At 37.5% G+C, this 18,546-nt stretch overlaps 1 protein-coding gene across 4 annotated transcripts in view; it reads left to right on the plus strand.

Moving 5' to 3' along the window:
• The window catches only part of LOC131928640 (synaptotagmin-14), a 134,730-nt gene that overhangs the window by 14,261 nt on the left and 101,923 nt on the right, over window positions 1-18,546 (plus strand). The window contains exon 1 of one of the 4 annotated variants that reach the window (XM_059284710.1): window positions 3,031-3,638. The exons of 1 other annotated variant lie outside the window; for it this stretch is intronic. In XM_059284710.1, coding sequence (XP_059140693.1) covers window positions 3,524-3,638 — 115 coding nt within the window. In that variant the 5' untranslated portion in view covers window positions 3,031-3,523. Of the gene's footprint in view, window positions 1-3,030; window positions 3,639-14,727; window positions 14,885-18,546 lie in introns of those variants that run through there. 2 more of the 4 variants (XM_059284714.1, XM_059284713.1) reach the window with 2 other exon arrangements.

Below are 18,546 nucleotides of genomic sequence, written 5' to 3' on the forward strand. Positions count from 1 at the left end.
AAAGATTAGAGTTCATTAGTTTGTTGTTTTTGCTGGAGGTAAAAATTAAATTACAAGTAATTTTTTTTTCGTTCAGAAATAAACTTAAGTAAATGTTGTAAGTATATCGTATTAAAACAAGCATTTCTTAGTTTTCAGGAATTGCTAAAACAGCAACGTAAGATTTTTTTCTCCGAGAAGTTGCCCTAGATTTCTTTCTGGGCAATGTCAACTACAGACATAGAAATGCATTATTAAGATCTATGTTACATGTAACTTTTTCAAAACGTAACAAATTTTATGTTATAAGACCTTGACACAAGTCAAAAGCATGTTGAATCTTTACGCATTTTATTATTCTGGAACCTTGATCTAAGCAAAAAAAGTTAAAATGCGTGCAGGAGATTACACGAATTAAAATAAAAATCTGCAGCATAAAACTAGTAGACGTATCAAGTTCCCAAATTTATCAAAATCCGATTCCATTAATAGCAAGGTCAATGTGAGAGGAACGATTAAGGTCAGGGTTGAAATTTTTAGACGCCTACAAGGCAGGAAGTGATAGGACAGTTGTTTGAGTAAGATTTGCCCAGTTATCTGAAGTCAAGGGTTAGGGTTGTTGTAAGATTTGTACAGATTAAACTAAAGACTAACGTATAAGGGATAGGATTAGTGGATGGCGTGTATATATAATTCTACAGGCTACCGTGTATAGGGCTATGGATGGTGTATGATCCGTGCAGGTTAATCCAAAGGTTAGTGTATGATTCGTGCAGGTTAATCCAAAGGTTAGTGTATGATCCGTGCAGGTTAATCAAAAGGTTAGTGTATGATCCGTGCAGGTTAATCCAAAGATTAGTGTATGATCCGTACAGGTTAATCCAAAGATTAGTGTATGATCAGTGCAGGTTAATCCAAAGGTTAGTGGTTACGGGGAGGGCAAGCCTACACTCTATGCCAGTGGTTCTTAAACTTTTTGGACGTACCGAACCCCACCAGATTCATATGCGTATTCACCGAACCCTTCTTTTTAACAGTTTTATCGTCCACACTGACTAATTCCGATCGTGAATCTTAAGAGGGGTGTGTGTCTTGACCACCGTCGAACCCCTGAGACTGACTCACCAAACCCCTAGGGTTAGATCGAACCCAAGTTAAGAATTATTCTTCTATACTAAATAGAAATTAACTCATGGATCAATAGGTTTTAGTTACGGTTAATATAGTAGTTAGTGTAAAGTGGCAAGTTACTACTGAATCCCGGGTACCTTAAACTATTATAAAATAGCGTAATGGCGGCTTGACCCAGATAGAGCAATAGGTAATGGTTATTGTTAATGTAGTAGTTAGTGTACAGTAGTAAGATACTTCTGAACTCGGGTACCGCTCTACCGTCAAAAACTGGCGTAATGGCGGCTTGACCCAGATAGAGCAATAGATAATGGTTATTGTTAATATAGTAGTTAGTGTACAGTAGTAAGATACTTCTGAACTCGGGTACCGCTCTACCGTCATAACCTGGCGTAATGGCGGCTTGACCCAGATAGAGCAATAGGTAATGGTTAATGTTAATACAGTAGTTAGTTGACAGTAGTAAGATACTTCTGAACTCGGGTACCGCTATACCGTCAAAACCTGGCGTAATGGCGGCTTGACCCAGATAGAGCAATATGTTAATATAGTAGTTAGTGTACAGTAGTAAGATACTTCTGAACTCGGGTACCGCTCTACCGTCAAAACTTGGCGTAATGGCGGCTTGACCCAGATAGAGCAATATGTTAATACAGTAGTTAGTGTACAGTAGCAAGATACTTCTGAACTCGGGTACCGCTCTACCGTCAAAACCTGGCGTAATGGCGGCTTGACCCAGATGGCGACAGCTCCAGTTTTTTCAAGCGACTTCAAATGAAACGTAAATAGCTTGACTGCCACTCATATTTCTAGATTTGAAATTCTAATGACGCGATGCATGACTGTCCACCGCGACTGTTTATCGACAGGTTAATCTAAATCAGCGGTTCTAAAATTGTTACATGACTCTTTTATCGACAGGTTGATCTAAATCAGCGGTTCTAAAATTGTTACATGACTCTATATCGAAATGTTAATTTAAATCAGCGGTTCTTAAATTGTTAATGATTGTCCCCAATACTGTTTATCAGCGGTTCTAAAATTATATTACCTGCACTACGTAAGACGATAGCTGTAAACAATTAAACCCAAAGCCCTGTTGTCTTATTGAAATCGATAAAATAAAAGCACATTTACTAAGCACCTAGATAATACATTTGCACTTAGTACATAGATAAAACATGTGCACTGAAGACCCATATCAACCATGTGTACTGAGTACTTTTAATAGACGCGATAAAAACAAAAATAAATCTTCATTACAGTACTTAATTAATTTGTTTTATACTTTACAAATCCGTAAATAAGAAAATCAACTGTAGTGTAAATCACGAGTACTCTGTTAAATGTTTAGGCGCCCTAGATATCAGCACCCGGGGTTTGCCGCACCCCGCACCCTCCCTGGTGACGCCAATGGGGCTAGAGCCCCAACAAGGAGCATCTGTTCCTGACGTTTATGGCCGCGGGGTGCTTGAGCATACAGCTAGGGGACCGCTGTTCTACTTCATATGGATAAAATAATTCAACTTCAGAGATATAGATTTTTATTTTTTTACCTCCAGCTGTTTGTAGTTCTTGCTACTGCGTTAGATTGGGTACGTAAATGTATATTTTAGTTGAAATTAGTCGCAGGAGTTGGGAAATTTAGTTGTTGTTAAGTTCATTATTGGAATTTAGCGTTATTGTTTTCTGCGTTGCTATGACGCCTTTTTAAACATACTTGTATGTAGATCCTATATTAGATTAGACGTACCACGGTGTTCATTCAATCTTAACAATTGATGTGTAAAACTCCCAAGCAATGTTTCTTATTTCCAAGTAGGCCTATAGTGTGTGTAGAGTTTTGATAGCCGTAGAAATAAATTAGTGTTTGGGTGGTGCTCATCTTTCAACAGGAACCTCTACAATTTTCTTCATGAATAGGAGATTTATGTGTATTCTGTAATTTCTAAAACTAGAGGATGTTTTCTGCATGTGGATAACTGACTAATGTTTTAGAATCTTAATCCGGCCCAGCAGTGGGGATTAACATAAGACAATTACCACTCAGTCTGATGTTAGTTAATTAGTTGTTGGCGTCTGAAATAGAAGTAGCCTACAAAAAAAACAAACAAAAAAAAAACGTTGTAGACAAAATGAAAGCGGCTGAGTACAAGGAGAACAACATAACGACAAAATAACGACAACGCAATGGCAACAACCCAGACATCATTCCTAGTTGCAGATGACATTTCAATTGAATAAAAAATCCGCAAAACAAACAATGATACGTGTTTAAATTAAGGAGGTGTTTTGCTTATGGCCCTGTTTTTAGGGTCCTCTCTGAATAGGATATTATCTTGTTTTCTCGGTATATTCTCGATGGTGCCCTTATAGCCTATATCGATAGCCCATTGCGCTGGTTTTTTCTGCGATGTCACTAGACAACGTGACAGTGGCGGCTGTCACGAACGTGACACAAAACGCCACGGTCGTTGTCTGTCCCAGCGGCACAAGTGGATGTACCCTCAGCCATGAGCACGGCAAGGGTAAGGTCTTGGGTTTCTTTCAGTTTTAAGATCATGGTTTTTTAATTTTATTTGTAAGATCATGGTTTTCTTCTGTTTTTAAGATCATGGCTTTTTTTCGGTTTTAATATCATGGTTTTTTAAGTTTTATTTTTAAGATCATGATTTTCTTTCGTTTTTAAGATCATGATTTTCTTCCGTTTATAAGATCATGATTTTCTTCCGATAAGATCATGATTTTCTTCCGGTATTTAGATCATGGTTTTCTTCAGTTTTTAAGATCATGGTTTTTTAATTTTATTTTTAAGATCATGATTTTCTTTCATTTTAAGATCATGGCTTTCTTTAATTTATAGGTCATGGTTTTGTCTCTTTTTTTAGGTTTTGGTTTTCTTCCATTTTAAATGCAAATTTATTAAATCTAACTGGGGGTTAGGGTGGAGATGGACGATGACGTAAAACGATGACGTAAAACAATGACGTAAAACGATGGCTTTCTACCATTTTCTGACCCTGGTCTTCTTCCATTTTTAGAGCGATGTATTCTTTCTCACTGTGGCCAAGGTGGAGTGGATTTGTGTGTATGCGTGTGTGGGAGGGGGATTTTTTAATCATGGTTTGCTATTGTTTTTGGATTTTCTTTCCATTTTAGAGCTATCATTTCTTTTAACTGCAACATAAGATCGTTGTTTCATTCTATTTTGAGGGCTATTTAACCTGTCTTCTAACCGCGAACCTAGACACGATATTTTTTGTGACAATCAGAATCTCTCTCAATGTTCATTACGTCAATCTTCCTAAGAAAAAAGAATACAATTATTTATAGCATACAACTCCGGCACCTAGCAATCAGTTTTTACTGTAATTATCGATTAATATTCACCCTTTCTTATTGTAATTGTCCAGGAAAATTAACCCTTTCTTACTGTAATTGTTTCGGAGTATTCACACATTCTTACTGTAATTTGGAGTATTTTCCCTTTCTTACATAATTCACCCTTTGTAACTGTAATAGTCCAGGAGTAATCGCCCCTGGTCACCAAAAGAAAAACTCAAAACAATAATGCCGACTAAATTTTTATGCGTATATTTTATGAACATTGTTGCATATTAAAAGAAAACACTATACGATTGTTATAGTTATTTAAACTGTTGTCTGTTCAAGGAGAATCATTTGTGTTTTTAATACATTTGCTCAAATAACGAAACAATTCAAGAGTATTTTTATACGAATTAAAAAAAAATGATTTCAATATTGTTTTAATAAAAACAATAAATTAATTAGTATCAATTTGATAATTATTATTGTAATTATAATTATTATAAATACAATGTTAATTGATCGTTCATCTGCACTGCTCGTATTAGTGGTATTAACAAATGAGGTCGATGTGGAGAGGGCGTTTTTTATAAAGCGGGAGGGGTTGGGGGAGGTGGATCATTATATCTGGTTTTAATTTCAAACTTGACTCTATTATTCTCAGCTAATGCTAGTGTAATTGAGCGTAAAATTAGGTCAACGGTCGCATTGTTTTAGCGGCGGGGAGGATGGAAAATATCGTGCTATTGTGTGTGTGTGTGTGTCGGGGGGGGGGTGTATGAAGAGTGCGCTTGTGGGGAGTGAGGGAGTGTTTGTGTGTGGAGCGTGATGGAGCTCGTGTGTGGGGCATGTGTGGTGTGGCGGAGCGCGATGGTGTGGGTGTGTGGGGGCGTGAGTGTGTAACAACCCAACACCCGACCATAACACCCCCTATACCCGGCCATAACACCCCCAATACCCGGCCATAACAGCCCTAATACCCGACCATAACACCCCTAATACCAGACTATAACACCCCCAATACAAGACCATAACACCCCCAATACCCAGCCATAACACCCCCAATACCAGGCTATAACACCCCAAATACCCGACCATAACACCCCCGATACCCGACCATAACACCCCCGATACCCGACCATAACACCCCCAATACCCGGCCATAACATCCCCAATACCCGACCATAACACCGCCAATACCCGACCATAACACCCCCAATACCCGGCCAAAACACCCCCAATACCCGACCATAACACCCCCAATACCCGACCATAACATCCCCAATACCCGACCATAACACCCCCAATAACCGGCCAAAACACCCCTAATACCCGGCCATAACACCCCTAATACCAGACCATAACACCCCCAATACAAGACCATAACACCCCCAATACCCGTCCCTAACACCTCTTTAAAAAAAACTAACCCATATATTAAATTTTCTGATGCTGCGTGTTCTTCACTGAGCAATAATTTTATTTAAAACAACAACACACGATATATTAGACTGAAGTTTCAATGTTTTTAGAATGGAAACAGTAAACATAAAAATAATAATAACACTGTCTGAACCCGCTGTAGTTGGATTATATAGTCATAGCACTAAAAAAAATATTTGAAAAGTTTTAGAGCATTAAAGTGAAACGAGTCACTTCTCCTTTTCAATGATTGCTTCACTTACTGAACCAGCAAAATTTGTTTTTCATTTTTTTCTTTAAAGCCTATACCATTACCTCTTATCTTGATTTATAAGTGTGAATGCATAACGATAAATAAAAATACAGATTAAAAATAATCAACATTCCAAAGTAATAAATTTTTAAGAAAAAAATCAATAAATCGATTATTATGAAAATCGAACTTTTAAAACTCTAATCCCTCTAGTGTGCGACAACCTGTGATTTAGAGCCACATGCGACTTTTTGAGTTCAGAAATCGAATTTTTAAAAAATGGATTAAGAAGTTAGTGTTAAAAAGAATCGTTATTTTATATTTATTTTTTATTATTAAACAGTTGAGATGGTAAAATAAAAACATTCAAGCACATTTTTAATGAATAATCTATAAGATGGATATTTTTTTTTACTGGTAAAAGGCAACTGACCGCCTACTGATAATGTTTTCGTAGAAATAGCAAAAAAAAAATGTCTGTAGGCTGCCTGAAACTAGCTGTAGAAAGCCTGCAGCCTTCTATTTACAACCTGCAGGCAGGTATTGAAAGCCAGTAGCTATTTAGTTAAAACCTGTGGTCAGCTATAAAATGCTTGCAGCCAGCTACAGAAAGCCTGCAGCCAGAAATAGAAAGCCAGCTATAAAAAACTACCAGCCAGCTATGGAAAACCTACATACAGCTAGCTATAGAAAACCTGCAGCCAACAATAGAAAACCTGCATACAGCCAGCCATAGAAAGCCTACAGCCAACAATAGAAAACCTGCATACAACCAACTATTGTATGCTTGCACCCAACTGAAACAGATGCTATGGATCCACCTAGACCTATGAGCATTCTTCTGTGCACTACAGCGTAGCGGGCCTATTGATTGATGGAGATTAACTATTCAAAACTGCTTGTTCCCGCATCTTGAGATCTAAATTTAACCAGCGATTCTCATCTTTTTATGATCAACCTACCCCGTAATGCGTACTTTATTTCACGAAAAATCACCAAGTTAAGGGACCTTTTTGTTGGAAACCATGATAACGGGAGCTCTTATTTGTAGGGGTTGGTTGTTTCGGTGCTGTTTTCACATACCACTTTTATTAGTAAACAACAATTTGAATCAGTATTCGACATTATAGCTTGGCATAAGTATGTTAGCAGTTTGCATCCTTATCCTCCTTCTTAAATAAAAACTCTCTACGGAAACATAGGTATACATTAACTCATCACTAGCATACGTATGTTACAACTGGTATCCCCCTCCCCCCTCTCTCCTCTACCATTGATTACATAAAATACAGATAGTACCAGACAAATGAAAACAGTAAGGTGGGAAAAGAATCAAGCTTATTTTAAAAAGAAAAAATATTTCAGTAACTTGAGTTAATGCCTAGTAACTTGAGATAATGCCCAGTAACTTAAGTTAAATTTAATGCCCAGTAACTTGAGTTAATGCCCAGTAACTTAAGTTATATTTAATGCCCATTAACTTGAGTTAATGCCCAGTAACTTAAGTTAAATTTAATGCCCAGTAACTTGAGATAATGCCCATTAACTTAAGTTATATTTAATGCCCAGTAATTTGAGTTAATGCCCAGTAACTTAAGTTAAAATTAATGCCCAGTAACTTGAGTTAATGCCCAGTAACGTAAGTTAAATTTAATGCCCAGTAACTTGAGTTAATGCCCAGTAACTTAATTTAAATTTAATGCCCAGTAACTTGAGATAATGCCCAGTGACTTGAGTTAATGCCCAGTAACTTGAGATAATGCCCAGTAACTTGAGATAATGCCCAGTAACTTTTTTAATGCCCAGTAACTTGAGTTAATGCCCAGTAACTTGAGTTAATGCCCAGTAACTTGAGATAATGCCCAGTTACTTGAGTTAATGCCCAGTAACTTAAGTTATATTTAATGCCCAGTAACTTGAATTAATGCCCAGTAACTTAAGTTAAATTTAATGCCCAGTAACTTGAGTTTATGCCCAGTAACTTTTTTAATGCCCAGTAAGTTGAGATAATGCCCAGTAACTTGAGTTAATGCCCAGTTACTTGAGTTAATGCCCAGTAACTTAAGTTAAATTTAATGCCCAGTAACTTGAGTTAATTAATGCCCAGTAACTTAAGTTAAATTTAATGCCCAGTAACTTGAGTTAATGCCCAGTAACTTAAGTTAAATTTAATGCCCAGTAACTTGAGATAATGCCCAGTGACTTGAGTTAATGCCCAGTAACTTGAGATAATGCCCAGTAACTTTTTTAATGCCCAGTAACTTGAGTTAATGCCCAGTAACTTGAGTTAATGCCCAGTTACTTGAGTTAATGCCCAGTAACTTGAGATAATGCCCAGTTACTTGAGTTAATGCCCAGTAACTTAAGTTATATTTAATGCCCAGTAACTTGAATTAATGCCCAGTAACTTAAGTTAAATTTAATGCCCAGTAACTTGAGTTTATGCCCAGTAACTTAAAATAAATTTAATGCCCAGTAACTTGAGTTAATTAATGCCCAGTAGCTTAAGTTAAATTTAATGCCCAGTAACTTGAGTTAATGCCCAGTAACTTAAGTTAAATTTAATGCCCAGTAACTTGAGATAATGCCCAGTGACTTGAGTTAATGCCCAGTAACTTGAGATAATGCCCAGTAACTTTTTTAATGCCCAGTAACTTGAGTTAATGCCCAGTAACTTGAGTTAATGCCCAGTTACTTGAGTTAATGCCCAGTAACTTGAGATAATGCCCAGTTACTTGAGTTAATGCCCAGTAACTTAAGTTATATTTAATGCCCAGTAACTTGAATTAATGCCCAGTAACTTAAGTTAAATTTAATGCCCAGTAACTTGAGTTTATGCCCAGTAACTTAAGTTAAATTTAATGCCCAGTAACTTTTTTAATGCCCAGTAACTTGAGTTAATGCCCAGTAACTTGAGCTAATGCCCAGTAACTTGAGTTAATGCCTACTAACTTGAGTTAATGCCCAGTAACTTGAGTTAATGCCCATAAACTTTTTTAATGCCCAGTAACTTGAGTTAATGCCCAGTAACTTGAGTTAATGCCCAGTTACTTGAGTTAATGCCCAGTAACTTGAGATAATGCCCAGTTACTTGAGTTAATGCCCAGTAACTTAAGTTATATTTAATGCCCAGTAACTTGAATTAATGCCCAGTAACTTAAGTTAAATTTAATGCCCAGTAACTTGAGTTTATGCCCAGTAACTTAAGTTAAATTTAATGCCCAGTAACTTGAGTTAATGCCCAGTAACTTTTTTAATGCCCAGTAACTTGAGTTAATGCCCAGTAACTTGAGCTAATGCCTAGTAACTTGAGTTAATGCCTACTAACTTGAGTTAATGCCCAGTTACTTGAGTTAATGCCCAGTAACTTGAGATAATGCCCAGTTACTTGAGTTAATGCCCAGTAACTTAAGTTATATTTAATGCCCAGTAACTTAAATTAATGCCCAGTAACTTAAGTTAAATTTAATGCCCAGTAACTTGAGTTTATGCCCAGTAACTTAAGTTAAATTTAATGCCCAGTAACTTGAGTTAATGCCCAGTAACTTTTTTAATGCCCAGTAACTTGAGTTAATGCCCAGTAACTTGAGCTAATGCCCAGTAACTTGAGTTAATGCCTACTAACTTGAGTTAATGCCCAGTAACTTGAGTTAATGCCCATAAACTTTTTTAATGCCCAGTAACTTGAGTTAATGCCCAGTAACTTGATATAATGCCCAGTAACTTGAGATAATGTCCTAGTGTGTTTCACAATGCTGCCACTATGTGGGTTGTAAAAAAAAACTGGGTGCTAGACTATAATCGTTTTACCCGGAAAAATAAACGTGTCTAAAATTGAGTTTAATTTTACACTAAAAGCTCGGGAATTCCCACAAGCCTCGGGCGAGATTTTTTTTTGGGAAATACTTTAAGGCTATTTATAGAGGCGCGTAGCTTTAAAAAAATACCATTGACGTCATACACTTTTTAGGTTATTTTCTATTTTCTGCTTTAAGCTGTGGTCTAAAGTCTAAATGAACAACTATCAAATTGGTGTGTTTAACTCAGTCTGATGCTGTGTTTAAATGATAGTACTTGGATAAGTTATGCACATATGTGTTTAGCAAAGATGTGTATTACACATTGTTTATTGAATATAGACCAAACGGTGTTTTCTTCAAGCAGATGATTGTATATTGGTAGGTTAATGATTGTTAGGTGGGTTGTGGCAAAGTGTAGAAAGCATTGATTGTGTTGGAGCGTCTTCTTGAAGCAGAAGATTGTATATTGGTAGACAAATAATTGTTGTTAGGCTGAGAGCAAGTGTAGAAAGTATTGATTGTTTTAGAGTGTCTAAATTACAGCATAGAGTGCGTTTACAGAAAAGTGGCAAGTGCACCTATAAAACGGTAGTGAGTGCACCTATAAAACGGTAAAAAGTGCACCTATAAGGAGATAAAGAGTGCACCTATAAAACGGTAAAAAGTGCACCTATAAAACGGTAGTGAGTGGACCTATAAAACGGTAAAGAGTGCACCTATAAAACGGTAAAGAGTGAACCTATAAAACGGTAAAGAGTGCACCTATAAAACGGTAAAGAGTGCACCTATAAAACGGTAAAGCGTGCACCTATAAAACGGTAAAGAGTGTACCTACAAAACGGTAAAGAGTGCACCTATAAAACGGTAGTGAGTGGACCTATAAAACGGTAAAGAGTGCACCTATAAAACGGTAAAGAGTGAACCTATAAAACGGTAAAGAGTGCACCTATAAAACGGTAAAGAGTGCACATATAAAACGGTAAAGAGTGCACCTATAAAACGGTCAAGAGCGCACATATAAAACGGTAAAGAGTGCACCTATAAAAGGGTATTAAGTGCACATTTAAAACCGTGGTGGGTGTATGTGTGTAAAAATGGTGGAAGCATCGTATGTCAACCGTTAGAACAGAAATATACTCGACCCATACAGAAAACTGGGCATAGTTAATTGTCTCAGACTGTCAACACTGTCATCTTATACACTTATAAAATGACACAGTGCATTTAAGATATCTACATATTGACGCGTCACGTCAACATACCTTCATATCTTCTAGGTCATCTTCAACACACCTACACATCGACACGTTAAACTCAACACACATAAACATCGACACGACTATCTCAACACACCTACACATCAACACCACCCCAACACACCTACACATCAACACCATCACCTCAACACACCTACACATCAACACCATCACCCCAACACACCTACACATCAACACGACCACCTCAACACACCTACTTATCAACATCATCACCTCAACACACCTACACATCAACACCATCACCCCAACACACCTACACATCAACACCATCACCCTAACACACCTACACATCAACACCATCACCCCAACACACCTACACATCAACACGATCGTCTCAGCACACCTACATGACAAACACGGTCACCTCAACACACCTACACATCAACACCATCACCCCAACACACCTACACATCAACACGATCGTCTCAGCACACCTACATGACAAACACGGTCACCTCAACACACCTACACATAACAAATATGATCTCCTCAACACACCACACGCATTCACACGATCACCTCAACACACCGCACGCATTCACATGATCACCTCAACACACCTACACATCAACACCATCACCCCAACACACCTACACATAACAAACACGGCCACACATAAAAGATGTCTCCCTAATCAATGGACGCGCTGAAAAGGTCACAATATCAAGGGACACAACTCCGTATCGACTAGCAGTTCGCCGACATCAATGTTTCTACAAATTGTTGATGCTCTCCCCTTATTGAATGTCTCCTACTCGCGGCCACAAATTGGCTTTAATGGAGTAGAACGTACGGCCCCTGACTGCGACACAGACGAGGGGAGATAAACATTAACCTTTAGCGTCCACACAAGGCGAACGTAACAGAAGCTATACATTCTACATAAGATAGGCAATTGTTTTGTTTTAAATTAGGGTAGTTGTTGTGTAGTAAATTTTGTATACAACACAGCGGGAATACAACGAGCGGGAGTGTTTATCCAGGAAGTTCACCCCTCCCCCGCATGCCCCCCCCCATCTTATTTATGTACATCGTCTTGTATTTTAAATACTGACTTAAAATATTTTAATTCATCAGAAGCACGTATAAAATGTAACTTTCAAACCACGGAAAACATTGTTGTCTCGAAATTATAAGAATTAAAGATTTATTAAATTGTATTGAATTTCGATCACCTGACATAAGTTGCCATGGCAACTGCTCAATAAACTGGTTGCTCCACCAATTCGTTACGGGACGGTGTGGTCTAGCGGTAGAGAGCTGGACTGCCAACCCGAAAGTCTCGAGTTCCAATCCGGGTTCAAGTCATTAGACCGTCCTTGGTCCAACTCTTATGGTTATCTAACTCACATTAGTGAAACTAAATGCAGCTGGGCATAGTGCTGACCACACTATCTATGCCACATAGACCGTCAAGTTTGGAAATGAAACTTTAAGCCATTAACTGGTTGCACCATTACATGGTTGTCTAATTAACTGGTTGCTGCATTACTTGGTTGTCTAATTAACTGGTTGCTGCATTACTTGTTGCTCCATAGCTGCCCCAAAAAGTTAGCAAAATAAAGAAAAGTTATATATATATATATATAGTTATATAAAGCCATACTATAAGTTACACAAAAAGAACAAGTTTACTTTATGGTAAATTTTGTCTAGAAAAGTTGGCATTTGATAAAACTTATCTAGAAATTTGGCATGCTGTTGTTGGTGTCTAGAAAACTTACCATAGTGGAATGTGGCTATAAAACTTGCCAAAGTGAAATGTGTACAAAAAACTTGCCAAAGTGGAATGTCTGAAAACAAGCACGCAAGCTGGTACCAGGAAGCGTTCATGAATATTGAAGAGAACACGAACTTTTAGTCAAACACAATAGCAGAGTAGAAAGAAAAACTTGCAGGAAATATTCTCTCTAGACAATTTATTCGAAAAGTGGGCGTCACAATTTTGGCCAAACTAGGGACAGACCACTTTACGTTCTCAGTAAAGAAAGACAACTGTGTCTGGGGAATTCCTTACGAAAGTGGTATTTTCCGTCGAGAGTTGCTCAAGAACAAGTTACAAGTTACTGGAATTACATTTCTAAATGTGATCTGGTTAGGTCTTAAAGCTGAGTAGTTTGGAACATGGGTGTCTTGAAGACAGGTGTTAAAGTAAGTGTCTTAAAGACACATAGGTCAAATTGTAGTTGATCTAAGGACATTTAGGTCAAAGTGTAATTGAGTTAGATTTTTCTTAGATGAAATGTAGGTGACCGAAAGATAGTTAGGTCAGGATGTACGTTAAAAAAGAGTTTCCCTTTCAAACCTGACGGTCTATGGGGCAAGTGAAATAGAGTTCACTTGTTTCTTTGACCTCGGCATATGAAGAGATAGTGTGGTCAGCACTATGCCCAGCCGCCTTTACTTTCCCTAACGTGAGTTAGGTACCCATCAGAGTTGGGTGGACTCAGGGACGGTCTATTGACTTGAGCCCGGATTCGAACTTGAGACTTACGGGTTAGCAGTCTAGCTCTCTACCGCTAGACCACTCCGTCCAGGATGTACGTGAGCTAAGATAATTACAATTACACTATCTCAGATTTTATTTTTGAAAGTTCCAAGACCCCAGATATTAACATGAGATGTGCTGATCTTGCGGATCAAAAGTTCCACTATCCAGAAGACACCAATTAAAGCTAGATGGCACGAATTAAAGTATCGATGTTCTTGATAATAAAGCATCGAACTCGGGACTCTTGGAAGTAGTAGCCATGGGCTCTAACTCCAGACCACGGTGTCCTATTCAGACCCCAGGCATAGGAAGGTCTTTAGCTGGGAACAGAAAACTTCAAAACCAACCAACTACTGCCTTATGGACTGTTCTTGGATGAACAAACACTTCGGAAGTAAATCTAGTAAGAAAAACAGGCTGAAGTCGGAGTCAACGGTTCAAATGGCGCTTAGTATTGTCGACATATAAAACATTAATGCGATTCTAGAAATCTACTCCAAGATTTCAATTCAGAAAGAAGAAGAAGACAACCTAAAACACTAATTAGGGTATCGAAAGTTCTCGATCCCAAACTAAAACTTAAGCAAATTCCACTAATTACGGTGTCGAAAGTTGTTCTTAACTCAAGACACCAATTTAAATTAAAGACCTCTAATTACAGTATGGAAAGTTCTAGATTTAAGACGCCAACTAAAGCTAGACCCCAACTAATTACGGTATGGAAAGTTCTAGATTTAAGACACCCACTAAAGCTAGACCCCAACTAATTACTCTATGGAAAGTTCTAGATTTAAGACACCCTCTAAAGCTAGACCCCAACTAATTACGGTATGGAAAGTTCTAGATTTAAGACACCCACTAAAGCTAGACCCTTACTCATTATGGTATCGAAAGTTCTCCATCCCAGACACCAACCTAAGGTGCGCCGATCCACAAGTATCGATTACACCAGCCAGTCGCAGAACAGACGAGCTAATGGAAGCGGGAGTTACCGTCGCTGGTCTGTGCACGTGCGAGTAGGTTTACAACGACAGCGCTCACCTTTGGTGGTGGGAGGTGTATGGGAATCTATTGTTAGCAACGTGTAGGCGAATGGTGACAGTTAGATCGTGTGTGTTTTTTTAAATAATTCGCTTTCTGAATTGGATTAATGGAATATGTGCTAAGTGGAATTCTAAAGTTATACATCGATTTGGTGATCTAAGTTAGACATTATATATTTTTAAAAATTAAATGGTCTATTTAAAGATAATGAAGATTTTAATAATAGTTATATAAACTAATGGTGTATTAAGATGGTTATTTCATTAGGGGTGTCAAATTTAATACGTTTTTATGTATTAGAGAAAAAGTTATGAAAGTGAGCGAAAATATTCTTGTCGTTAGAAAGTTAAAACTACGCCAAAAAGTGTTTAGTCCGAGTTTATCTTAACAACATTCATTTAAAAACAGTGACCTCATTTCATGGGATGTTAGATAATTAGCATGTAATCAATAGAGCACGTGAAATATAGTTCTACAAGTGTCGTGTGAGTTATTCATCGCACACGTTAGCTGTTAACTGCTCACCGTCTGGTCATAGTACCGCTACTGTCTATATAAGGGAACTGTGTTTCTAAGGGAACTATATAGCTGTCTCTTTAAGAGAACTGTGTATAAAGGAAATATAGCTGTCTCTGAAATGGAACTGTCTTTCTAAGGGAACTATAGCCGTCTCTACAACTGCACTGTCTTTCTAAGGGAACTGTCAATCTAAAAAAAATGTTTGTCAACCGATTTAAAAAAAATCCTTAAATGATATTGGGGACACCAGATAAAGCCAACGAAATGTTTAAGATTTATATTTTTCTCAGACAGACAGACTAGAGTCTGGAGAAATAGATTCAGATCATAATGAAGACTCTAAGATATTTCGACGACAAACTAGACGCTGTTTTAGACGTTGGCCTGGACACGAGTTGATTTAGACCTTAAGCTCGACAATGGTAGAGTAAGGCCTGACGCTGGACATTAATGCTAGACGCTAACTTAGGCATACATAGACGGGACCAATACAGACGGACATTGTATCGTGGGGTATGGGAAAATGTGGAATAAATTGCCAAGATTTTGTTTACCGCCGACATTGTTTGCTATGTTAGTAAGATTGGCTTTCACAATTTTATACATTTAGAACAGAGACTAAGCAAATATTTAAAAGGAAAATCATCGAGATAAAATTGCTATGGAGATACCGTCTTAACTTGAACAATTCAGTTAGCTGCTAACATTGTTTGTAAATGTTTTTATTGACCCAGTGAAACCCAGCTGTGTGTCTGTTGTGTGTCTGTTGTGTGTCTGTTGTGTGTCTGTTGTGTGTCTGTTGTGTGTCTGTTGTGTGTCTGTTGTGTGTCTGTTGTGTGTCTGTTGTGTGTCTGTTGTGTGTCTGTTGTGTGTCTGTTGTGTGCCTGTTGTGTGTCTGTTGTGTGTCTGTTGTGTGTCTGTTGTGTGCCTGTTGTGTGTCTGTTGTATGCCTGTTGTGTGCCTGTTGTGTGTCTGTTGTGTGCCTGTTGTGTGTCTGTTGTGTGTCTGTTGTGTGTCTGTTGCATCTGTTGTGTCTTGGTTCTAATGTTTCCCTCAAGAATGGTGTGTCTGATGTGTCAGGTGTGTCTGTTGTGTCTCAAGGCTGATGTGCCTCGTGTCAAATGTGTCTCTTATCTGTTGTGTCTGGTATGTTTAATGTGTCTGATGTCTGAACTGTCTCGTGTCTGCTGTGTCTCACGTCTGAATTGTCTGGTATGTCTAATGCGTCTTGTGTATGATGTGGTGTCTGTTTTGTCTGGTTTCTGATGTCTCTCCCTGATGTGTCTGATGTGAAGCTTTAATGGGTATGAAAATCCCCCCCCCCCCTCTCTAAAAGCTAATTATCTTCAAAGCTATCGTTCTATTATCTTCGGGCTAAGACCCACTTAAACACGCCATGATGCTACTGAGCTAGTTAGCCTAGGCTTTAGGCTACCCCTCTAGATAAACCACAATAATTGGTTCCAAAACTGTTTAAAATTAGATTGTTATCGTTTATAAAAGAAATGAATCCATATATTACATTTCCATTTTTCTCTCTAACTAAATTAGTTATTTTGAGACGGAATAAAATATTATTTCAATCAATTAAAAAAACATTTATAAATGTTTTTTTTCATAAAAAAATAGACTTCAAGTGTCTAGTGAGCGTGAAGCTAGCTTCCCATTAACAAATTTTACATTATAAACTGCTTCTCATTTTAACAGCGAACTACAGTTTGATTATAGACAATGTTTCGATCGGACATTTCTCTCCGAGAGAGAGGGGGGGGGTGGGTTACTGGTTTAAGTACATATATATTTTCTCTATAAATAAGGACTTGCTTCAAGTGGGGGGAGGGGGGGGGGGAGGGGGGGGGGAGGATTGCTGAAACTGCGCCTCCTTTGCGAAACCTGAAAGAAACACAGCAGCACAAATTGAAAGGTGCTAAATTAAAGGCGAACGGCGAAAGCACATTCAAAATTGCTGTCTAGCAAACGACATACCAATTATATATATATATATATATATATATATATATATATATATATATATATATATATATATATATATATATATATATATATATATATATATATATATATACATAAATACGTACGTACATACATACATACATACAAACATACATACATACACTCACATATATGTATATGTATATATATATATATATATATATATATATATATATATATATATATATATATATATATATATATATATATATTTATATATATATATATATATATTTATATATATATATATATATATATATATATATATATATATATATATATATATATATATATATATATATATACACCTTCCTTGGGTAGACAGCAGTTTCTCGAAATAATGTGAATTATCGATATAATGCTGCATCAGCCAAGTTCGAGATATCGCTGTGTTAATTATGAATGCATAAGTAATCTGACATACTCTGCCAAAAGGTTTTTACTTTAGACGAATAAACAATACCGTAATTTTAAGAGCCCGCCCATACCAAATCAATGATAACCATAAAGAAATGTTAGGAGCCCGGCCATACCAACTTAATGATAACCATAAAGAAATCTTATGAGCCGGCCCATACCAACTTAATGATAACCATAAAGAAATGTTTGGAGCCCGGCCATACCAACTTAATGATAACCATAAAGAAATCTTATGAGCCGGCCCATACCAACTTAATGATAACCATAAAGAAATGTTAGGAGCCCGGCCATACCAACTTAATGATAACCATAAAGAAATCTTATGAGCCGGCCCATACCAACTTAATGATAACCATAAAGAAATGTTAGGAGCCCGGCCATACCAACTTAATGATAACCATAAAGAAATCTTATGAGCCGGCCCATACCAACTTAATGATAACCATAAAGAAATGTTTGGAGCCCGGCCATACCAACTTAATGATAACCATAAAGAAATGTTTGGAGCCCGGCCATACCAACTTAATGATAACCATAAAGAAATCTTATGAGCCGGCCCATACCAACTTAATGATAACCATAAAGAAATGTTAGGAGCCCGGCCATACCAACTTAATGATAACCATAAAGAAATCTTATGAGCCGGCCCATACCAACTTAATGATAACCATAAAGAAATGTTTGGAGCCCGGCCATACCAACTTAATGATAACCATAAAGAAATGTTTGGAGCCCGGCCATACCAACTTAATGATAACCATAAAGAAATGTTTGGAGCCCGGCCATACCAACTTAATGATAACCATAAAGAAATGTTTGGAGCCCGCCAATTCTAACTTAGTGATAACCATAAAAAATGTTTGCCCCCCC

The sequence above is a fragment of the Physella acuta genome, unplaced genomic scaffold (genome assembly GCF_028476545.2).
Source record: "Physella acuta isolate Inbredline_101_S28 unplaced genomic scaffold, ASM2847654v3 ptg001528l, whole genome shotgun sequence".
Classification (NCBI taxonomy): domain Eukaryota; kingdom Metazoa; phylum Mollusca; class Gastropoda; family Physidae; genus Physella; species Physella acuta.